Source organism: Mastigoproctus giganteus, chromosome 1 (genome assembly GCF_048544385.1).
Source record: "Mastigoproctus giganteus isolate SK-2022 chromosome 1, ASM4854438v1, whole genome shotgun sequence".
Taxonomy (NCBI): Eukaryota; Metazoa; Arthropoda; class Arachnida; order Uropygi; family Thelyphonidae; genus Mastigoproctus; species Mastigoproctus giganteus.
The window spans coordinates 5,020,346-5,044,825 of NC_143575.1; the positions used below are offsets into that span (position 1 = coordinate 5,020,346).

General features: G+C 39.7%; 1 protein-coding gene across 1 annotated transcript in view; it reads right to left on the reverse strand.

Annotated features, from left to right (window-relative positions):
* Positions 1–24,480, reverse strand: part of LOC150090507 (uncharacterized) — a 113,928-nt gene that overhangs the window by 54,590 nt on the left and 34,858 nt on the right. The window contains exon 2 of the mRNA XM_090378553.1: positions 13,660–13,688. Within this exon, the coding sequence (XP_090234679.1) occupies positions 13,660–13,688 (29 nt within the window). The remainder of the gene's footprint in view (positions 1–13,659; positions 13,689–24,480) is intronic.

A 24,480-nucleotide genomic window follows, 5' to 3' on the forward strand; every position in this document is an offset into this window, starting at 1 on the left:
CACTAATATAAATTAGTGCTAAATGGTATCAATTATACCATTTAGCACTAATGTCAACCATTAGTGCTAAATGGTTAAGAAATTACAAATTTAAAAGTCCATTTAATAATCCGGAATATTTAACTTCTGATTCAAAATGTTTGCACAGTGAAGGATAATTCCCTTAGCCCGCAATTACCATCTGCAAGCTACAAGCTGCTAATCGTGGCCAGAACACACAACCGATCTTATACCGTAGTGTCCACATCAAGTTCTTTAGCATTCATCCTTAATTCGCGCTAGTTTTTTGGAGATTGGTGATACAGTTTTTTTTTTTTTTTTTAATTATTGCCTGTATGCCATTATATTTTAGAACATTTTCTACACAGTGAAAAGCTCGACAAAGTTTCAAAATCTTAGTTGCCTCATTCCCCCCCCTCCTCTATGTTGCTACTCTCACTAGTTCTTTGAATACTGTGCAAAATGTCTAAATCACACGGATATACTACTACTTCGCCCATGTAAACACAGACAGGAGAAATTTACTGGAAGCAGTGGATCACTCACTTGCCCGAAAAACATTTTTTTTTTTTTTTTTTTTGGTAGTTGTTGGCGCATAGGCTTCTGTGGCCATAACGCACCTCCCAAGGTTTTTTGCAGTACTTTGATCCAAGCCCAGGGCGGAAATCGAACCCGCCACCTTTGGGTTACCACGCTGGCACTTTACCCACTCGGCTAGCCCGGTCGGCAAAAAACATATGTCCGTTTGTCAGAGTAAAAGGGAACCACAACACAGGTTGACCACAGACTAATCTGTGTCAAGAGTCTTCTTAATCCTCTGACTGGCTATGGAAAGTGTATTGACTAGCGCCACTTCTCGGTATGTGACTGCATAGGATTTTTCGGACACCACTAACATTGTGAAATGGTAATCCCTTTCATCCTTAATTCGCACTTTCTAATTACCTAAATTGCTTAAAGGCCAGAGGTGGGAACAATGCATACACAGTTGTCTCTCCTAATCTGTTCCTTACATGGAAATTTTCTTTTTTCAATGGACACCATTTTAAATGTAATTACCAAGAGGATTCAAAAAAATTCGCTATAAAAAAGTTCATTAAACAGAGGTCCGACTGTAATTAAATCAAAAATGAAGCAATTTTAAAATACATACCCGATCGATTGTGCCATTAAAATGCTGGGAATGGGGCCCCGCTCGCCCCACCATTTTTTCGGTTCTGGATACTCAATAATTGCATTCAGGATTTCATTTGTAAAATAAATCTCAACAATGGGCTCGCAAATTTAAAAAAAAAATAACAATGGGCACTCATGAGCCCACTATAGCTCACCACAGCATAACGATGCAAGAAAGCAAGCTTATGCAGCAACAGCCAAAATAAAAACCCACTCTCCCATTTCACCCCTCTGTTCAATTTCAAATACCTGTCCATCTAAGCCTTAAATTTATTTAGGCTATCAACTTCCACAACAAAAGATGGATCTGTTCCACCACTCAACTACCCGCTGGATAAAGGCAAACTTCCGAACATCTATCCTACAACTGTCTTTCCTCAATTTTAATTTATGTCCTCTCAGGTGATTATTCTGAGGAAGAATCCCATCAGCATTGCGCATGCTCAAATCATTCAAGGCTTTATACACCTCAATCAGATTATCTTGCAGGTGCCTAGTCTCCAGACACTGTAATCTGCAAAACTTAAGCCTTTCTTCATAAGAGCACCCTTCGTTCAATTCACTAATCTTGTTGCCCTTCTCTGTTGCGTTCCAACAGCTCTACATCCATCTTAAAATGAGGCCTCCAGACCTGTACACAGTACTCGAGGTGTGGCCTGACCATTGCCTTATACAAGGGGATAATCACCTCCTTATCCCTGCTAGAAAAATTCCTGTATATGATTGACAAGACACCATGTGCTACTCTAGCAGACAGTCTGCACTGCTCAGAAAATTTCATATCTGCCTACACAATTACCCCCAGGTCCTTTTCAATCACTACCACTCTCAGTGTAGTACCACAGAGTTGATATGTCATTCTGGGGATACTGCTTCCCATATCTAGCACCTTACATTTGTCAATGTTAAACTTCATTAGCCACCTCTCAGCCCATCTGCCCAACTTTTCTAGATCCTGTTGCAGCAGCATACTGTCATTAGTGTCATTAAAAACCCTGCCAACCTTTGTATTGTCTGCAAACTTGGACATTAAGCCTGATATACCATCATCAATATAATTTAAAATACAGAAAAAAACAATGGACCCAACACTGAACCCTGAGGGACTTCACTAATAACATTATTCTACGAAGAGCAGTGTCCACTGATTACTACTCTCTGTCTTCTCCCAATCAACCATCATTTTATCCATAGCAGCAATTTGCCTCCAATGCCACACTGCTCCAATTTGTGCAGCAGTCTTCCTTGCGAAACAGTATGAAAAGCCTTTCTAAGATCCAAATATATGATATCAAAGTTATTCCCTGCATCCAGTTCCTTTGTGACCACATCATAGTATCCAATCAAATTGGTTAGACAAGACTTCCGCTTAACAAAACCATGCTGTGTCCGGTGCTTCTGTCACACCAAACTGACTCGACACTGCACTGTCCAGCGATGTCGACTGGCTGCACTTCCTTGGAATTCACCTCTGGCATTTCCCTCCCTGAATGACTGCTCATGTGTGAATGTAGATCCAAAATACTCATTTAGTTTGTTAGCCACCTGAGCAGGATCATCAACAGTTGAACCATCAATATCCAGTGGACCAATCTGATTCATCCCTTTCCTTCTAGAGTTTACATAGGTAAAGAACTTTGTTTTTATTTGCATCCCTTGCCAAAGAAATCTCACAATCTGCCTTGGCCTGCCTAATCTCCTTTGTGACTTGGTTACACAGCAGCTTATATCTATCATAAGCTTCCATGTCACCCATTAATTTATATGTATCCCATGCATTTTTCTTCTCTGCCATATGTCTCATTAGTTCATCTGACATCCATTTAGGCCTAAACCTTGAACAATATTTCTTAGTTGGTATGTAAAGCCTAATAGCTTCCAAGATTAATTCTTTGAATTAGCTGTTGGTAACATCATCAGTTGGTCCCACCATACAGAATTTAAATACTCTCTCAGACCACCGTTTCGCCTTTATGAAAGCAAAAACCTTTCCATTTATCCCTGATGGTAGTTATCTCTTTGAGTAAATCCAACTTCGGCACACTATGATCACTGCCACCTAGTGGTGCCTTTATCTGCAGATTCTTGATGCATGAAGAATCACTACTGATAATCAGATCAAGAGTATTACTCCCTCTAGTTGCCTCCAGAACATGCTGCTGTAGAAAACAATCATCCAATAAATCCAAAAATCCTTGCTAGTGTGTGAGTGACCAACCCACAAATTCCAGTCAATATCCGGTAAATTAAAATCCCCCATTAAAAGACTGATTTACTGGCCCATATTTTCCTGTACCATTTTTTATTATACTCATCGGAATCATTAGGCCTATAACACACTCCTGCCCTCAATTTTGATCTTCCAGTGCTTCTGTCACACCAAACTGACTCGACACTGCACTATCCAGCGATGTCGACTGGCTGCACTTCCTTGGAATTTATGTGTTTCTTAACTAATAGCATAACCCCTTCTTCCTTCCTATCCTGTCTATCCTTTCTGTACATATTGTTCTCCCCAAATTCCAGTTCTGCTTTTCTTATATCTGTGTGATACCACGTCTCTGATATCCCGACAATATCTGACTTTGATGTTTTCACCAACACCTCAAATTCATCAAGTTTATTTACCGAACTCCTAGCATTGGTGTATACGCAAGTATACATGCACCTATTCTTATCTACCCTAACACAACCCATGTGTTTACTTGTACTGCAATGACTGCCAGCAGTCTCTGAAATACCCTGCATCTTGTTTTCCACGCTGCTGCTCATTCCAATAGAAGCAGTGCAAGAATCACTTTCACCTCTTTCAGAGGTTACTGTTAATCTATTGGTCTGTGTATCCTCCCAAGCTAGCAGTTTTCCGACATACCTAACACTGCCTCGATAGCATCAGCAAATATTCTTGCACCCATTCTATTTAAGTGTATCCCATCCCTGTAGAAGCAGTTTCTCCTGTTATACCCTCTGGATTCAACACTGGGTGTTACACTTAGGGTGGTAGAAAATAAAAGAGACCTAGATGTAATTGTGCAGTCAGATATGAAGCTTTCTTAGCAGTGCAGACAGGTAGAAAGAGAAGGTCATGGGATCTTTTGATAAGGTAGTGTATAAGGCAATGGTCACGCAACACCTAGAGTACTGCATAAAGATCTGGAAGCCTCATTTTAGGAAGGATATAGAGTTGCTAGAATGAGTAGAGAGAAAGGCAACAAGACTGGTTAGGGGAACAAAATGGTTCTCTTACGAAGAAAGGCTTAAATTCTGCAAATTGCAGTATCTGGAGTCTAGGAACCTGTGAGGTGATCTGATTGAGGTGTATAAGGTCTTGAATGGATTGAGCAGGTTCAATGCTGATGGGAATCTTTATCTTGCTCAGATTACAAACCTGAGGGGGCATAAACTGAAAAGAGGAAAGACAGTTGTCCAATAGATGTGCTGAAATTTGCCTTTAGCCAGTGGGTAGTTGATTGCTGGAACAATCTGCAGATTCTGCAATCTGATTCCAGTAATCTGCAGATTGCTGGAACAAACTGCAAGTGCCTAGTTTCCTGGCTGGAGACTAGGCACTTGCGCGGTGATCTGATTGAGGTGTATAAGGCCTTGAATGGGTTGAGCACGCTGAATTCTGATGGGATCCTTCAACTTGTTCAGATTACGAACGTAAGGGGGCACAAATTCAAATTAAAAAAGGACAGATGTAGAATAGATGTGCGGAAATTTGCCTTTAGCCAGCGGGTGGTGAATTGCTGGAACAAACTTCCATCTGTCGTTTTGGAAGTTGATAGGTTGAATAAATTTAAGGAGGCACTGGACAGGCATTTGGAGGGAATGGTGTGATTTTTTTTTTTTTTTTTTTTTTGGCTGATGCTGCATAAGCTCATACTCTTGCATCACATGCCACTACTACTACAAACTTCCATGTGTCATCGTGGAACTTAAAAGCTTAAATAAATTCAAGGAAGAAGTGGGCAAACATTTGGAGTGAATGGATGGGTAAAATGGGAAGATTTTTTTTTTTTTTTTTGGCTGATAAGCTTGCTTTCTTGCATCATATGCCTCTGCTAATGCTAATATTTTAGGCTTTCACCCTGTATCAATGATTGTGTTTGAACTGGAGACATGTAGCCACTGAAATATCAGATAACAAGAATGTACTGGTTATTACATTTCCCGCAAAGTGATAAGTGCTACTTGATGTCAGGAAACATGAGGCTATGGCAGGCAACTTACTATTTATTACATGACGAACTTGTAATGCACACAATCATAGAATATAAAAAGGAGTTTTTTTTTTTTAATATATCACGATTTTTTTCAGAAATTCTGGTTCCTAAGATTTGGAGATGGTGCCCAGATCTTGAACCAAATAGTGGATATGGCTGGTGGCATTTTGAATTTTCAATATGCAAGTAATGGTTTTCCTCATTCCATTTCACCTAAACATTGGATTGCCAGTCTGATCAGTTATGACACTTACAAATGCTCAAGTCATAGTGTGCCTGCCACACAGCTGTTGTTGTTGTAATTTGGTTTTTAGGAGCATTAGCAATTAAGGCCATATTGCTCCGGGAATATGCGGTGGTCATTCCGTGACCTTTCCGCATCCTCCGTATTTGGTGCCATAGAGCTGTACTTACATGTTTGGAAAATAAGGTAAAAAGGCCTTTTGTATGAACATAACATTCACAAATAAACAATACATAGACATTTATTTAATTTATGGATTCTTCAAGTGGAATATTTCAAGCAGTTATAAAATATATGAATGGTGGTTTCTAAGATAAAGAACAATAAACAAATAAGTATAAAGAGTGTAAGTGACTAAGAGAAATTAGTCACTTAGAAAGAACAGTGACTAAGAGAAATTAGGTCTTTCTACACATCTTCCAAAGAACTATAATTATTATAAGACCACCACAATTACTTAACAAGTACAGGTCATGGTTGAAAAAAACCTGTGAATTAGGGTTGAATTTGAAAGTGTCTGCAATTCTGCCCAGACACGATAGGAGGGAGTATATGATGAGAGCCTTGTCGATCAATTCGGCCCTGGAAAGACTGTGCAAGGCTCAAGGGATAGAATTTTTGTCAGCCTGTTCTGTACTTGTTAACGGGAGAGACTGATTCTACAGGGATGGGATACACTTAAATAGAAAGGGTGCAAGAATATTTGCTGATGCCATCAAGGCCATGTTAGGCGGGTTGAAAAATTGCTAGCTTGGCGGATAGACAGTCTGATAGATTAACAGTAGCCGCTGGCACAGATGAAAGTGATTCTTGCACTGCTTCTATTGGAATGACCAGCTGCCTAGAAAACAAGTAGCTGGGGGTTTCAGAGACTGCTGGGAGTCATCATGGAACAAGTAAATACATGGGCTGTGTTAAGGCTAAGAATAAGAACATGTGCATGTATACTTGCATATATACCAATGCTAGTTTGTTGTTGTTATTTGGTTTTTAGGAGCATTAGCAACTAAGGCCATATTGCTCCGGGGATATGCGGTCGTCATTCCCTAACCTTTCCGCATCCTCTGTATTTGGTGGTTACGGGCTAGAACCCCGGTCTAATCAAGAAGCGTGTGCTACGTACTGCTGCTCCAGCCCACCTACCTGGTTACAGAGGCACCACCAATGCTAGGAGTTTAGTAAATAAATTTGAGGTACTGGTGAACACGTGGAAGACTGATGATGTTGGGATATCAGAGTCATGGTGTCACACAGATATAAGGAATGCAGAATTGGAATTTGGGGAGTACAATTTGTACAGAAAGGATAGAAGGGGGGGGGAAGGGTGATGCTGTTAGTTAAGAAACACAAAATCTAAAGAAGTGCATGCAGCTGACAGGGGTGGACAGTGCAGTGTTGAGTCAGTTTGGTGTGACATAAGCATTGAGAAAACCAAGTTCAGAGTTGGAGTGTGTTATAGGCCAAATGACTCTGATGAGTACAAAGAACAATGGTACAGGGAAATAAGTCGGCCAGTAAATCAGATTGCCTTATAATGGGGGATTTTAACTTCCCAGATATAGACTGGAATTTGTGGTTGGTCACTCACACACTAGCAAGGTTTTTGTGGTTTATTGGATGATTGTTTTCTACAATCATCCAATAAATCTCGAACAGCATGTTCGAGAGGCAACCAGAGGGAGTAATACTGTTGATCTGATTATCAGCAGTGATTCTTCATGCATTAAGAATCTACAAATAAAGGGACCACTAGGTGGCAGTGATCACAGTGTACTGATGTGGGAATTACTTGAAGATGGAACTACTATCTTCAAGTAAAGAGAAGGATTTTAGCTTTCAAAAAGGTGAGTACAGTTGTCTCAGAAATTTTTTAAATTTTATACAGTGGGACCAACTGATGATGTTACCAACAGCAAATTCTGATTGGGAAGCATTCATGGAATTTCAACAATTAATCTTGGAAGCTACTAGGCTTTATATACCAACTAAGAAATACTGTTCAAGGTTTAGGCCTAAACAGATGTCAGATGACCCAATGAGAATCGTTTGCAAAGAAGAAAAATGCAGAGGATGCATATAATTATCAGGTGATACAGATGCCTATGGTAGATATAAGATATTCTGGAATCAAATCACAAAGAACGTTAGGCAAGCAAAGGCAGATTATGAGAAATCTTTGGAAAACAATGCAAAGAAAAACAGTAAAGACTTCTTTACTTCTGCATATCTATTCTACAATTGTCTTTCCTCAATTTGAATTTATGCCCCTCAGGTGAGTAATATGAGCAAGAGGAAGAATCCCATTAGCATCGAGCTTGCTCAATCCATTCAAGGCGTTATACACCTCAATTAGATCACCTCACAAGTGCCTAGGCTCCAGAAGCTGCAATTTGCAGAACTTAAGCTTTTCTTAGTAACACCAACCCTTTGTTCCCTTCACCAATCTAGTTGCCCTTCTCTGTACTCGTTCCAGCATCTCTACATCTTTCCGAAAATGAGGCCTCCAGACCTGTATGTAGTACTCAAGGTGTGGCCTGACCATTGCCTTATACAATGGGACAATCACCTCCTTATCCCTGCTAGCAAAATTTCGGTATATTATTGACAAGACACCATGAGCTACTCTTGCAGCCTTTTTGCACTGCTCAGAAAACTTCATATCTGACTGCACAATTACCCCAGGCCTTTTTCATTCTCCACTACCATGAGTGTAGTAGTACCACCCAGTTGATACGTTACTCTGGGTTACTGCTACCCATATGCAGTGCTCTACATTTGCCAATGTTAAACTTCAGTTGCCACCTCTCAGCTCATTTTATCAACTTTTTTTCAGATCCAGTTGCAGTAGCGTACTATCATTACTATCATTAACAACCCTGCCAACCTTCATATCGTTGGCAGGGTTGTTAATGACAGTAATGATAGTATGCTATTGCAACAGGATCTGACATAATCTTTGAGTAAATACTGGTGGTGTCCAGTTGGTAACAAGATTTTTTTACAATTTTTAAATTACATGATACGATAATCTGTCATTGAGAATAATTTTACTACAGTTATTATTGCAATTTCCTATGATAATGAAGTGTCATTCTGCTAGAAACAATTCCTCTGTAAACAAGATTAAAAATATGACTTCAGCATGATGAAACATTATTTCATGTTAGTCAACCAGTAACAGAATACTTCAAGAAGGTTACCCTAATCTCTGGATTGGTCATGGTGTTCCACAAGCTGGGCATTATGTTTACAGAATCTCATGCCCTTGATTTCTTCCTATAGAGACACATGAAGGAATTGGTGTATAAGTAAAAATCACAGACAAGAGAACAGCATTTCTATTAAATTATGGTTAGTGTATGGGGAAATATTAAAAGTAGTGAACGGCAATGGTATCTGCATATAATGTAATTAATGTCTTAGTGGTCACGGTGTAAGGAGTATTACTTGCTTGGTCTGAGTGCTGACATTGGGACTGTTGTTGGGAGAGGACAGCCCAAGCCCAGTGTCGGAGATCGTTATGGTTGAGGGGACAGTAACTCAGTTTGGTGGCCACTATTTGTTGTTTTTGTGATGTACTGGCATATGTATATTAGGATATAGGGAGGAATTAGTTTCCTTGCTTCTTGATAGCTTACCTTAAATTTCCATATGTCACATGTGTGCAGGATGGTGCCTTTGCAGTTGGGACAGGTCATTTCTGGTATAAAACAATCACTCTGAATGTGATCGGATGACCCATAATTAGGACAAACCTTCTTTCCTCTGCATGTCTTCTGAGAGTGGCCAAGTTTTGGCACTTATAACATCTTAAGGGATAAATGTGGCAAAGTAAATAATCTACTTTCACCGATGTTAGCAGGTTTGAGGCATTAAAGGTAAGAATGATATTCCTGGTAGGTGTAAGTTTATTATCTTTTTTAATCATAATTCTTTTGACTGCAATAATATTTTGTCCTTGAAGCTCTTGAATTATTTCTTCATCTCTGACATGCAACTGATCCCAGCTGGATATAACACCCTTAGACATATTAAGAGTTGCATGGGGAGATACTTTCATTGGAATTCTAGCAAAATTGGTAAGTTGTAAGAGTTTCTGAATGCCCGTAGTTTACAGTTTCTACTAGACATTCTCCTGATTGTAGCTCTTAACTGTCTTAGGAGATCCTGCAATACTTTCCAGATGTTTCTGGATAAGGAAGGGAGATCACTTACTTAGAGGCTGATTTACAAGTGAGTAGAACATGAGAAATGCAAGAAAATCTGTTCCAGAGGAGCTTGGTTTGAGCCTCTTGAGCTTGGATGTAGCCAACAGCTTGTCAGCTCTAAAGGTGAAAACACATTGTTTTCCTTTTGGTCCTTGGCAGGTCAAGTTTTCTGCCAAGATTTCTGGCTCCACCACAGGGAGGCAGAAGCAGTGCCACTAGGAGGCCAAGTGGTTGAAAGAATTTGTTAGCTATTAAAAATAATAATAATATATGTTCAAAGAAAAGAAAGGCAATTTCCTTTCTGTGTTCTTACTTGTGACTTTAAGTAGAGAGCTGCTTTAAATGAGAGGCTCTTTAGGAGAAAGACGGTATACACTTAAATAGAACTTTAATTGCTTTTCTAGACCACTATATAAATCGCATTGGAATTGCTTCACCTCGAATTTGCTTGGCACTCAGGACTATGAGAAGAGGCATTGTCACAGAGTAACTTAAAATTTTTCCTTGTCCACAGATCATCTCTTCATTTTGACTACTACTTTCAAATGCTCAATAATTTATAAGTAGATTCTTATTAAGAGTATAGCCTCCTGTAATAAATTTATAATGAATTACGCCTTTATATTTAAAATAATTCTAACATAACTTTGGTTTTAGACCTCTCAATCTGAATTTTTTTTATTCCTAAGAGACTTCCATTCAGAGGACTTGCACTTTGTCTGTGGGTCATAAAGATAACACCACATTTCATCTCCTGTGACTACTGTTTTTTTTTTTTTTTTGAAATCCTGGATTATGATCACAAATTTGAATCAGTTCCTTTCAAAATTCAGCTCTTGTTTCCATATGATCTACTATAAAAAAAAAACACTTGTAAAATAAGAAGTTGCATAATCCTTTCACATCTAAAAATATTAGATATCACAGCTCGGCAATTACCATGTAATATTCCAGCTTGAGAGCTGATTATCACATTATCTTCAATTCTCATTTGACTATAGAGTCATATAATGTTTGTAATGTGGTAGGAAAGTTTGGCATTTGTTGATATGTAAAGTTGCCCCATATATACTGTATTATTCTCAATTATATTATATCCATCTTTGAAATGCTTATACTATTCAAATATTATTATTAACCATATGGTGCAAGGAAGCTTGAGGCAAAATTTTATGATTTTTTTTTTTTTCATAAAGTGAAATTGATAGTATGAACCAGAGCTATAATGCTCAATATGTTCTATGTTGATATCAATATTTGTAAAAGAATAAGAGAAGTTTACCTCAATATGATATGTAGAACACTTCCTTATGATACTCGCCAGAAATTTAAACGAAAACAATTTTAAAAAAAATTGAAAATCTTACATTACAGTAAGAAATAATTAACAATAATTAAAAATCAAATGAACACAAAAATCAATTTAATGCAATTGAAAATTAAATCATATGGAAGTGTTCAATGTATCATATTGAGGGGAACTTCTCTTATTTTTTTACAAATAAAGTGAAATTACAGAAAAAAAAATTATACAACATTATTTATCAATAAGAGATGAAAATAAAATGACATACAAATGCAACCAAAACATGACCTACTTGATTACCACATATCGGTCTGCAAGCATCATTTTAGGAAGGATGTATATCTGTTAGAATGGGTGCAAAGAAGAGAAACAGAGACACAAATGGCTTACTAAGATAGACTTCAGTTTTGGAAATTAGAGCGTCCATAAACTAGGCACCTGTGAGGATATCTGATTGAGGTGTTTAAGGATTTGAATGGATTGAGAAAGCTCAACTTTGAGGCACCTTTACTCTTCATCAGACAACAAACATAAGGGGCATAAATTTAAATTGAGGAAAGATGTGTGGAAATTTGCTTTCAGTCAGAGGGTAGTTTGAATAAATTTAAGGAAAAATTAGACAAATTATTAGAGGAGATGGACAAGTGATGCAAAAAAGTGTTTTTTTTTTTTTTGGGGAGGGGGAAGAGGGTGATGCTGTATACACTTACTTCCTTACTGATACTACTTAAAGGAGGCAGCAAAGGAAGTAAGCAAACCCTTAGCCATAATTATGAGAGCTTCCTTGGACTCAGGGGAGGTACCTATGGACTGGAGATGTGCAAATGTGACCCCAATTCACAAAGGAGGTTCAAAGGCTGACACAAGTAATTATAGACCTGTTAGTTTAACTTCTGTTCCAGGTAAATTAATGGAGGCACTGGTTAAAGAAGCACTGCAGGATCATCTAGACAAGAATTCAGTTATAGCTCAGACGCAGCATGGTTTTGTTAAGGGCAGGTCTTGCCTGACCAATTTGATTGGATACTATGATGTAGTCACAAAAGAACTGGATGCAGGGAATAACTTTGATATTATATATTTGGATCTTAGAAAGGCTTTTGATACTGTTGCACATGGAAGACTGCTGCACAAATTGGAGCAGTGTGGCATTGGAGGCAAATTGCTGCTATGGATAAGGGGATGGTTGAGTGGCAGAAGACAGAGAGTGGTAATCAATGGACACTGCTCAACGTGGACTAATGTTATTAGTGGAGTTCCTCAAGGTTCAGTGTTGGGTCCGTTGTTGTTTTCGGTGTTTATGAATGATATTGATGATGGGATATCAAGTTTAATGTCCAAGTTTGCAGATGATACAAAGGTTGGCAGGGTCGTTAAGGACAATACTGACGCTATGCTGCTGCAACAGGATCTGGACAGGTTGAACAGATGGGCTGAGAGGTGGCAAATGAGGTTTAACATCGACAAATGTAAAGTGCTGCATATGGGAAACAGTAACCCCAGAGCAACGTATCAACTCTGCGGTACTACACTGACAGTGGTGGAGAATGAAAAGGACCTGGGGGTAATTGTGCAGGCAGATATGAAGTTCTCTGAGCAGTGCAGACGAGCTGCAAGAGTAGCTCATGGTGTCTTGTCAATGATATACAGGAATTTTTCTAGCAGGGATAAGGAGGTGATTATTCCATTGTATAAGGCAATGGTAAGGCCACATCTTGAGTACTGTATACAGGTCTGGAGGCCTCATTTCAAGAAGGATGTAGAGCTGCTGGAACGGGTACAGAGAAGGGCAACAAGATTAGTAAATGGAACAAAGGGTTGCTCTTACGAAGAAAGGCTTAAGTTTTGCAAATTACAGAGTCTGGAGACTAGGCACCGGCGAGGTGATCTGATAGAGGTGTATAAGGCTTTGAATGGTTTGAGCATGCTCAATGCCAATGGGATTCTTCATCTTTCTCAGAATAATCACCTCAGAGGGCATAAATTCAAATTGAGGAAGGACGGATGTCGGATAGATGTGCGGAAATTTGCCTTTGGCCAGCGGGTGGTTGGTTGGTGGAACCGACTTCCATCACTGGTTGTTGAAGTTGATAGCCTAAACAAATTTAAAGCTCAACTGGACAGGTATTTCGAACGAACGGAGGGGTGAAATGGGAGTGGGTTTTTTTTTTTTTTTTTGTTTTTTTTGGCTGATGCTGAATAAGCTTGCTTTCTTGCATCATATGCCTCTGCTAATGCTAATGCTACTATAAAAAGTATTAAATATTCTATGTTACAAAATAAAGTGAAAAGGTTTTCTTATTTGATGTTCAGATTTTTAACAAATTCAATTCTTTGATTTTATCATTTCAGATTGGCTAAAAGTAACTTAAAACCCTTAAATTACATCTCTCTCTCTCTCTCTCTCTCTCTCTCTCTCTCTCTCTCTCTCTCTCTCTCTCTCTCTCTCTCTCTCTCACCATACCACTGTAAAGTTTTAACAACAGCAATTATACTTACAGATTATGGTCACAATAGTAAGCAGAGCTCTGTAAATTAAAATAAAAATATATATTTAAATGCAAATTTCTAATCAAAAATCACTAAAACAATATCAATAAAACATTAACAATTGCTTCACAGCATGCCAGCACTAAGTCTTTAGAGACCCTGCTTGCAGTAATAAAAATGGAGGTAAACAGAAAAGGATTAACAACAAGAATTAATCCTCTAATCTTAGTGCTTTAAAACTTCATCTCATATTATGTCATATTATCTTATCTACATGGCTCATATTATCTCATCTAATATGGTTCATTAAATGAGAAATTACAATGGAATGAAAAAAAATAACTAAATAAAATAATGTGCATAATAAATACAATTTTTTATACAATTAAAATAAATTTACAAGAACTTAAAAATTATTAAGTTAATATTAAAACAAAATACTTTGGATATACATTCAAAAATGATGAAATCACAGCTTTTGAATGACTACATTTTTCATCATAACATGATTTAGCATACAAAATACTACTATTATTACTACTAAGAATTTATTATAGTTACACACAGAGCGTACAAATAAAGAAGAAATATATGAGCTTTCGGCTATATGGTAGCCTTCATCAGAATTAAAAATACATGAATGGCAGTTGGAATGAAGATGTGCACTGCCAGGTGCGTGAGACGCGAGGTTTAATTGTTTGTTGACGTCTGTGGCTGTGACGCATGATGACGTGGCCAGCGCTTGTCCAATGACAGAACTACTGACTCTGTGATCGGGTTGACTTGGCAACCACTGTTCCTGTTCAAGGATTTATCCGAAGATTTTATATTTAACGATTCCAACCAGGTACGTTTTAGGTAATGGTGGGATCTGTCTACCACCACGACATCGCGGTGTGGGTCGATGTCGTGGTGGGTTGTCCAGACATGTTCGGCGATAGCTGAGTGTTCTATATCCGCTAAACGGATCGCTCTTTTGTGCTCCGAGAGACGTTTCTCGAGTCGACGTCCAGTCTCTCCAAAGTAGCAGCTAGTGCAGTCACGGCAAGAGATGCGGTAGACCAAACCGCTCTGCAGAAGGGTGGGGACAGGTGTTTTCACGTTGGAAATGAAAGAACGCATTTTCTTGCCTGGGAGTTGGATGCACTTTATTCCGTGCGTTCTCAGGATTCTACCGATCTGTTGTGACAGGTTGGGGTAGTATGGGATGAATGCCCTCGTGGATGGCTCGTCACTGTTGGTGTTGTAGCTGGTCGTCACGATGTCACGTGTCTGTAGATCACACCTGTCGAGGACGTCAATGGGGTAGCCACACCTCGTAAGGTCTACTTTGACCCTAGTGACCTCTTTGCGTCTTTCATCAGCGGAGCTGGAGTGTGTCCAGGCGCGAGTAAGCAAGGTTCGGGCAGTGGAGTGGAGAGGAGGTGGCCTCGCGCGTGTGCTGACCGGAAGTTGGTGAACTGGCCAGCACACATGGGCTTACGATAAACTGTAGTCCTCAGGTATGTGCCTCACGTCGGACAAGTGTGTCTAAATATGGTAAGGAGTTGTTCGACTCCAGCTCAATCGTGAATTTTATGAAGGGCGATAGTGAGTTGAGGTATGATAGAAGTCGCTGACCTGAGTCTCTAGGGATGACCACGAACACATCGTCAACATAGCGACACCAAAAGGCGATGTGATCTGGTGCGTGTGCAAACGCACGTCCCTCTAACTCCTCCATCACGATGTTTGCTGTGACCGAGCTGACAGGGGAACCCATGGCCGTGCCATGTATCTGCTGGTAGACTGAGTCATTAAATATGATCGCACCCCCTGTTAAGCACAGTCTGAGGGCGGCGGAAATGTCATCGGGTGTGATACCAGTTCTTTCGTTGAGGGTTCTATCATTGTCCAAGAGTTGTTTTGCACAAGAAATGGCAAGTTCCACAGGGATGGAGGTAAAGAGCGATATGACGTCGAACGATGCCAAAACTTGATCCTGCGAGATGGATACAGTGCGAATCCTCTTTATGAATTCAACACTGTTGGAGACGGTGTGGGTGGTCTTGCCAACTAGAGGAGAAAGAAGTCTCGAGACAAATTTAGACAGCTCGTAAGTCGGTGATCCACAGCAGGATACAATTGGTCTCAGTGGTGTGTCTTCTTTGTGCACTTTCGGTAGGCCGTAAAACCGTGGGATCTGACATCCGGAGGCACGGAGGTGATTACGGGTTGACTGTGTGATCTTCCCTTGTTTCAGCCAACTGTTGATGAGGATATTCACCTCTGATTCCCATCGTTCTAAAACTCTGTTGGGGTTGATGGTCAGGGGTTTGTATACGGTAGTATCCCGTAAAAGTAGTAGCGCTTTCGCCATGTAATCGGTGTGATCCATTACAACCGTACGGCGGCCTTTGTCTGCCGGTAGAATGACGATGGACGAATCCTGTTTCAATGCCTTGAGGGCAGAAAACTGTGTACGGTTGAGGTTAGAAGAGACGGGGCGAGCACGGTGTAGAACTGCTGCAGTCTTCAAGCGGATTGTGTTGGCTACATCTTCTGGGAGGCGTGATAAGCTGGCTTTCACACCTAAGGCGATGTCGGTGATCGGCGGGTGCTTAGGAAGAACGGCAAATGTCATGCCAAGAGTCAATAAGTTTATTTGGTCCGCAGATAACTGTTTGCTGCTTAGGTTCAATACGAAGTCCGTGGAATTAGTGAGAGGGGTATTACGTTGGCTGCGAAATTGACGGGATTCATTAATCAAATTACAAAACTTACGTTTCTGTCGGGCACAATAAAGATCTGATTCTCTGACGGCCTGGTGACATAAAGTGTTGACCACATCGGTGTAAACGGGATCGGGAATCAGAGTCTTAAGGTCGGCTAGTAGGGTTGCCTACTAGATCGATAGATTGCCTACTAGAGCAATCCGTTTAGCGGATATAGAACACTCAGCTATCGCCGAACATGTCTGGACAACCCACCACGACATCGACCCAGACCGCGATGTCGTGGTGGTAGACAGATCCCACCATTACCTAAAACGTACCTGGTTGGAATCGTTAAATATAAAATCTTCGGATAAATCCTTGAACAGGAACAGTGGTTGCCAAGTCAACCCGATCACAGAGTCAGTAGTTCTGTCATTGGACAAGCGCTGGCCACGTCATCATGCGTCACAGCCACAGACGTCAACAAACAATTAAACCTCGCGTCTCACGCACCTGGCAGTGCACATCTTCATTCCAACTGCCATTCATGTATTTTTAATTCTGATGAAGGCTACCATATAGCCGAAAGCTCATATATTTCTTCTTTATTTGTACGCTCTGTGTGTAACTATAATAAATTCTTAATGAATCCAGAGCGCGTAGGCCTGTTTCGTTATATTATTACTACTACTACCAGTACAAAAAAAAAAAAAAAAAGAAAAGAAAAAAGGAAAAAAAGAAGAAAAAAGCAAAAAAAGAAAAAAGGTGAAAACATACTATATATACAGAGTGCCCTTTAAATTAAAGGGCACCAGGATCTCTCTACCTTTCTTATATTTATGTTTAGGCTATTTTATTTTATTTTATTTTTTTTAGCATAGGCACATGATGCAAGAAAGCAAGCTAATATAGCATCAGCCAAAAAAAAAAAAAAAAAACCCTTATTTCACCCATCCATTCACTCCAAATGTTTGTCAAGTTCTACCTTGAATCTATTTAAGCTATCATCTTCCTCTAAAAACATGCTATAAACTATAGCTATCAACTTCCTCTCGTGTTTGGGTTTTTCATAAAAACCCAAACAAACCGTGCTTGGGTAGGAGGTTGAGAAGAGAAAAGAAGATATTTGTTGACATTAGACTTGAACTACTGTAGACTGTAATTTTCAGGAAATAAGTATGAAGGTTGTTTCAGAAAGCAGCAGTTGAATGAATAAATGAGGAAGATGTTCTGTGAGTTTGAAGTTGGACAGTAAATGGATGTTGGCAGCAAGTGTTCGGACTGTTTTGAAAGACAGAGCAGGAATTATAGAAGCCAATTCAGAAGAACAGTGCCCATGGAAGTATCTGTAGAAAAGGCATGCAGCAGATACACAATGTCTATGAGACAGAGAGTGGAGAGTCTCTGTTAGAGATGAGTCATTAATTAACATAACTGCCCTCTTCTGAATGGAATTCAGAAGTTTGAGAGAGGTTTGGGGGGGGCACCACCCCAGATGTGAGAACAATATTCCATGGTAGGGCAGATTTGCAATTTGTACAGAGCGAACAGCTGTTTGGAAGACAAGTAACGCTGAGAGCGAAAGAGTAAACCAAGTTTATTAGATGCAGAGGAAGCATTATATGTAATGTGCTTGTGCCAAGAGAGATTAGTAGTCAAGGTAATCCCAAAAAGAGATATCTCCTTGCCTAGAAATCAGTGTCACCAAAGATAAATATAGGAGCAGAAGAATCCTTTTTGTGAGATATAAGACAAGACTGAGTTTCAGAAGGATTGAAATCAACTAAGTAGTCTTTGCCCCACTGGAGATTTATGTGGAGATCGGCATTTAAGGAATTGGTAGCAGATATTTTTCAAGAAGTTGATGCTGATTGAGCAGGGCAAGGTTTCTCAAACTGGAAAGTGGAATGCAATGTGCTATCATCACAAAAACTATGGATAGGATTTCTCTTCAATTGAAGGTCATTAGCATTAGTAGAGGCATACGATGCAAGAAAGCAAGCTTATGCAGCAGCAGCCAAAAAAAAAAAAAAACCCCACTCCCATTTTACCCTTTGTTCGTTCTAAATACCTGTCTCGCTTAGCCCTAAATTTATTTAGACTATCAACTTCCACAACAAAAGATGGAAGTCTGTTCCATCAATCAACTACCTGGCTAAAGGCAAACTTCCGCACTTCTATCCTACAACTGTCTTTCCTCAATTTGAATTTATGCCCTCTCAGGCGATTATTCTGAGCAAGAGGAAGAATCCCATCAGCATTGAGCATGCTCAAATCATTCAGGGCTTTATACACCTAAAACAGATCACCTAGCACATGCCTAGTCTTCAGACAATGTAATCTTCAAAATTTAAGCCTTTCTTCGTAAAAGCAACCCTTCGTTCCATTCACTAATCTTGTTGCCCTTCTCTGTACTCATTCCAACAACTCTACATCCTTCTTAATATGAGGCCTCAGGACCTGTACACAGTAGTCAAGGTGTGGCCTGACCACTGCCTTATACAAGGGGATAATCACCTCCTTATCCCTGCTAGAAAAATTCCTGTATATCAGTGACAACACACCATGAGCTACCCTTGCGGACCGTCTGCACTGCTCAGAAAACTTCATATATGCGTGAACAATTACCCCCATGTTCTTTTCATTCTCTACCATTGTCAGTGTAGTACCACGGAGTTGATACGTTTCTCTGCGGTTACTGTTTCCCCATATGTAGTACTTTACATTTTTCAATGTTAAACCTCATTTGCCACCTCTCAGCTCATCTCGTCAACTTTTCTAGATCCTGTTGCAGCAGCATACTATCATTAGTATCCTTAACAACCCTGCTAATCTTCGTATCATCTGCAAACTTGGACATTAAGCCTGATATACCATCATCATTATCATTATCAAGGGGTAGAATTTTTTTCAGCCTGGGATGTACTTGTTAACAGGAGAGATTGCTTCTACAGGGATGGGTTACACTTAAATAGAAAGGGTGCAAGAATATTTGCTGATGCTATCGAGGCAGTGTTAGGTGGGTCGGAAAACTGCTAGCTTGGGGGGAGACAAAGACTAATGGATTAACAGTAGCCACTGGCAGAGGTGAAAGAGATTCTTGCACTGCTTCTATTGGAATGAGCAGAAGCCTGAAAAACAAGATGCAGGATATTTCAGAGACTGCTGGAAGTCATTGTGATACAAGTAAACACATCGGTTGTGTTAGGGTAGCTAAGAATAAAAACAAGTGCAGGTATACTTGCGTGTACACCAATGCTAGGAGTTTAGTAAATAAATTTGATGAATTTGAGGTATTGCTCAAAACATCAAAGGCAGATATTGTTGGGATATCAGAGACGTGGTGTCACACAGATATAAGGAATGCAGAACTGGAATTTGGGGAGTACAATGTGTATAGAAAGGATAGACAGGACAGGAGGGGAGGAGGGGTTATGCTATTAGTTAAAAAACACATAAAATCCAAGGAAGTGAAGCCAGTCGACATTGATGGACAGTGCAGTGTCGAGTCAGTTTGGTGTGACATAAGCATAGGTAAATCAAAATTGAGAGTAGGAGTGTGCTATAGGCCTAATGACTCTGATGAGTATAATAAGATACTGTACACGGAAATAGAATGGGCCAGTAAATCAGAGAGTCTTATAATGGGGGATTTTAATTTCCCAGATATTGACTGGAATTTGTGGGTTGGTCACTTACACACTAGCAGGGCTTTTGTGGATTTATTGGATGATTGTTTTCTACACCAGCATGTTCGAGAGGCAACTAGAGGGAGTAATACTCTTGATCTGATTATCAGTAGTGATTCTTCATGCATTAGGAATCTGCAGATAAAGGAACCACTGGGTGGCAGTGATCACAGTGTGCTGAAGTGGGATTTACTCAAGGAGGTAACTACCATCAGAGGCAAAGGGAAGGGTTTTTGCTTTCGTAAAGGCGACTATGATGGTCTGAGACAGTATTTAAATTCTATACAGTGGGACCAACTGATGATGTTACCAACAGCAAATTCAAAATGGGAATCATTCAAGGAACTAACCTTGGAAGCTACCAGGCTTTACATACCAACCAAGAAATATTGTTCAAGGTTCAGGCCTAAATGGTTGTCAGATGAACTAATGAGACATATGGAAGAGAAGAAAAATGCATGGGATACATACAAATTAATGGGTGACATGGAAGCCTATGATAGATATAAGTTGGTCTGAAACCAAGTCACAAAGGAGATTAGGCAGGCAAAGGCAGATTATGAGAAATCCTTGGCAAAGGACGCAAAGAAAAACAGAAAAGAGTTCTTTACCTATTTAAACTCAAGACGGAAAGGGATGAATCAGATTGGTCCACTGGATGTTGATGGTTCAACAGTTGAGGATCCTGCTCAGGTGGCTAACAATCTAAACGAGTATTTTGCATCTACATTCACACATGAGGAGTTATTCAGGAAGGGGAATGTCGTAGGTGAAGTAAACATTGGCAGTGAGCTAGATTATTTTCTAATAACTGAGGGGAAAGTGGAGGAGAAATTGCTGAGGATAAACATAAAAAAGGCACCAGGGGTGGATGGGATATATCCAGTTATATTAAAGGAGGCAGCAAAGGAAGTAAGCAAACCCCTAGCCATAATTATGAGAGCTTCTTTGGACTCAGGGGAGGTACCCATGGACTGGAGATGTGCAAATGTAACCCCAATTCACAAAGGAGGATCAAAGGCTGACAAAAGTAATTACAGACCTGTTAGTTTAACTTCGGTTCCAGGAAAATTAATGGAGGCACTGGTTAAAGAAGCACTGCAGGATCATCTGGACAAGAATTCAGTTATAGCTCAGACACAGCATGGTTTTGTTAAGGGCAGGTCTTGTCTGACCAATTTGATTGGATACTATGATGTAGTCACAAAAGAACTGGATGCAGGGAATAACTTTGATATTATATATTTGGATCTTAGAAAGGCTTTTGATACTGTTGCGAATGGAAGACTGCTGCACAAATTGGAGAAGTGTGGCATTGGAGGCAAATTGCTCCTATGGATAAAGGGATGGTTGAGTGGCAGAAGACAGAGAGTGGTAATCAATGGACACTGCTCAACGTGGACTAATGTTATTAGTGGAGTTCCTCAGGGTTCAGTGTTGGGTCCATTGTTGTTTTCTGTATTTATAAATGATATTGATGATGGTGTATCAGGCTTAATGTCCAAGTTTGCAGATGATACCAAGGTTGGCAGGGTTGTTAAGGACACTACTGATACTATGCTGCTGCAACAGGATCTGGAAAGGTTGAGCAGATGGGCTGAGAGGTGGCAAATGAAGTTTAACATTAACAAATGTAAAGTACTACATATGGGAAACATATGGGAAACAGTAACCCCAGATCGGGGCTTAGAGGGGAACAGGTATCCTGTGTGTTATCAGACACTCAGCCTAAAACACTGATGGATCCAATATCTCTCTATTACAGAAGATTTAGGAGAAGTCCGGTTGGCCTGCCTCCCTAAAATCCACTCATGCACACCTTCTCGATGGTAAGCCCTGTTACGTCACTTAGGTGGCAACGAACGTGTAGAGTGGTTCTCTTCAAGACGCCTGGTCAGCGTGAAGAGGAAAAGACCAAACCCTCCAGCAATATGAAAGCACGACGAAACAAATGGCCCTCAGTCCCCAGCAGCTTTCACTCTCCCTCTTACGGCAGCGAGAGGATTAGAGTGGAAGCAGAGGGTGCTAAGAATCTCTGGGTACGACCAGGCTGCCATGCACGGAAACTGAACTTGGCCTGTTATAACGTAAGAACACTCATCGGTGAAGACAGGATATTAGAGCTGGAAAAGGAATTAGAAAATGTGAATTGGAATATCATTGGTTTGGCTGAAACAAGAAGAAGAAACGAATCACTTATAAGTTTATCAAGTGGAAATCTGCTGTACACCAATGGAAACAGTGAAAGGAGTGAAGGTGGAGTTGGGTTTCTGGTCCATAAAGATTTTAAAAACAACATTTTGGAATTCAAAAGTACATCACCAAGAGTGTCAAGACTAATACTCAAGATTTCTAAGAGATACAAGCTAAAGATTATAATGATTTATGCACCAACATCGAGCCATGATGATGAAGAGGTTGAAGAAATGTACACCGAAATTGAGAGTCTTCTAGATGAGCAGAAAACCCACTACACTATTATTATGGGGGACTTCAATGCTAAGGTTGGAAAAAGACAAAACAACGCAGAAAGGGGAACTATAGGAAATTTTGGAATTGGTGAAAGAAATGAAAGAGGTGAAAGACTTGTGGAATTTGCAGAATCTCAAGGACTGTCAGTAATGAACACTTTTTTCAAGAAAAGGGTGAACAGAAAGTGGACATGGAAGAGTCCAAATGGATTAACTACTAATGAAATCGACTTCATCCTCACTAACAGAAGATATATTGTGAATGATGTTACCGTCCTGAATAAGGTAAATGTTGGAAGTGATCACAGAATGGTAAGATGTACACTTGATATAGATGTAGGAAAGGAAAGGAAAAAACTGACTCGAGTAAATAATACAAAGGTCTTTGAGATAACAGAAGAGGAGAAAAAGCAGTATGTACTGGAACTTAAGAACAAGTATGAGCTTCTGCAGACTGCTGAGGACCAAGATATCGACGAGGAATATTACAACTTTTTGAAAGTGATAAAGCCCAAGAAACCGATAGGGAAAAAGAAATCCAAAGAAGAAAAAATTAGTCAAGAAACACTTGTCATGATGAACCGAAGACGACAAATGAAAAGCAAGAAAAACACTGACAGGGAGAAAATTGAGTATACTGAGTTATGCAAAGCCATTAGAAAGAGACTCAGAGAGGACATAAGAAGATTTAACACAAGAAAAGTAGAACAAGCATTAAGGGAAAACAAAGGATTTAAATCAGCAGCCATGAGCAGTAATACAGAAAGACAAATGATACTGAAACTGAAGAATAGCGATGGTGTACTTATAAACAGCAGAGAAGGCATAATTCAAATAGCAGAAGACTACTATAGAGAATTATACAAGGAGCAGGGGAATGATGCCAGCAGTGGGGAAGATGGATTGCAAAGTAGCAACACATACGACATACCCAATATTCTTCCTGATGAGGTAGAACATGCATTGAAGAAAATGAAGAATCAGAAAGCCCCGGGGGAAGATGAAGTTACTGTAGAGTTGTTAAAATTGGGAGGAAGAGACATAACACAAAAACTGGCAAGGCTCTTCACAAAGTGCATTAGAAAAGGTGTGACGCCTAAGCAGTGGAATAATGCAATCATAGTTTTGCTGCATAAGAAAGGAGATAAATCAGAAATTGGAAATTATAGACCAATTAGCTTGTTATCCCACATCTACAAGTTGTTCACAAGGGTCATTACTAACAGATTAGAAAGAATACTTGATGAGAATCAACCAAAAGAGCAAGCTGGCTTTAGGACAGGATTCTCAACTATGGATCACCTTCACGTAATATCACAGCTAATGGAGAAAGCAAATGAATATAAAACACCATTATGCCTGGCATTTGTGGATTATGAAAAGGCATTTGACTCCATACAGCATAAGGCAATGTTTCGGGCACTGGAAAGACAAGGCATTGATACCCCATATATTATGATTTTGAAGAAAATATACGAGAGTGCTACCTCCTTTATTAGACTAGACAAAGACAGTAGGAAATTTAAAATTGAGAAAGGAGTTCGACAAGGAGACACAATATCTCCGAAGCTGTTTACTGCTGCCCTTGAGGAAGCTTTCAGAAGATTAGACTGGTCGCAGAAAGGAGTCAATGTGAACGGAGAGTACCTAAACCATTTACGATTTGCAGACGACATTGTGGTCATAAGCCATGATCCCAAAGAATTAGAGGAAAATCTTAATCAGTTATGCACAGCTAGTAAGGATTTTGGACTAAAGATGAATATGGCTAAAACAAAAGTAATGATGAACAAGTATGCCACAGAAAGGGAAATAATGATTGAAGGAGCAGTAATTGAAAAGGTGGAGTCATATACTTATCTGGGACAAGTTATTAGCTGTAATAATGATAAATGGCTGGAAGTCAAGAGAAGAATAAATTTTGGATGGATAGCATTCAGGAAATATAGTCACATACTGAAGAGCAATATCCCA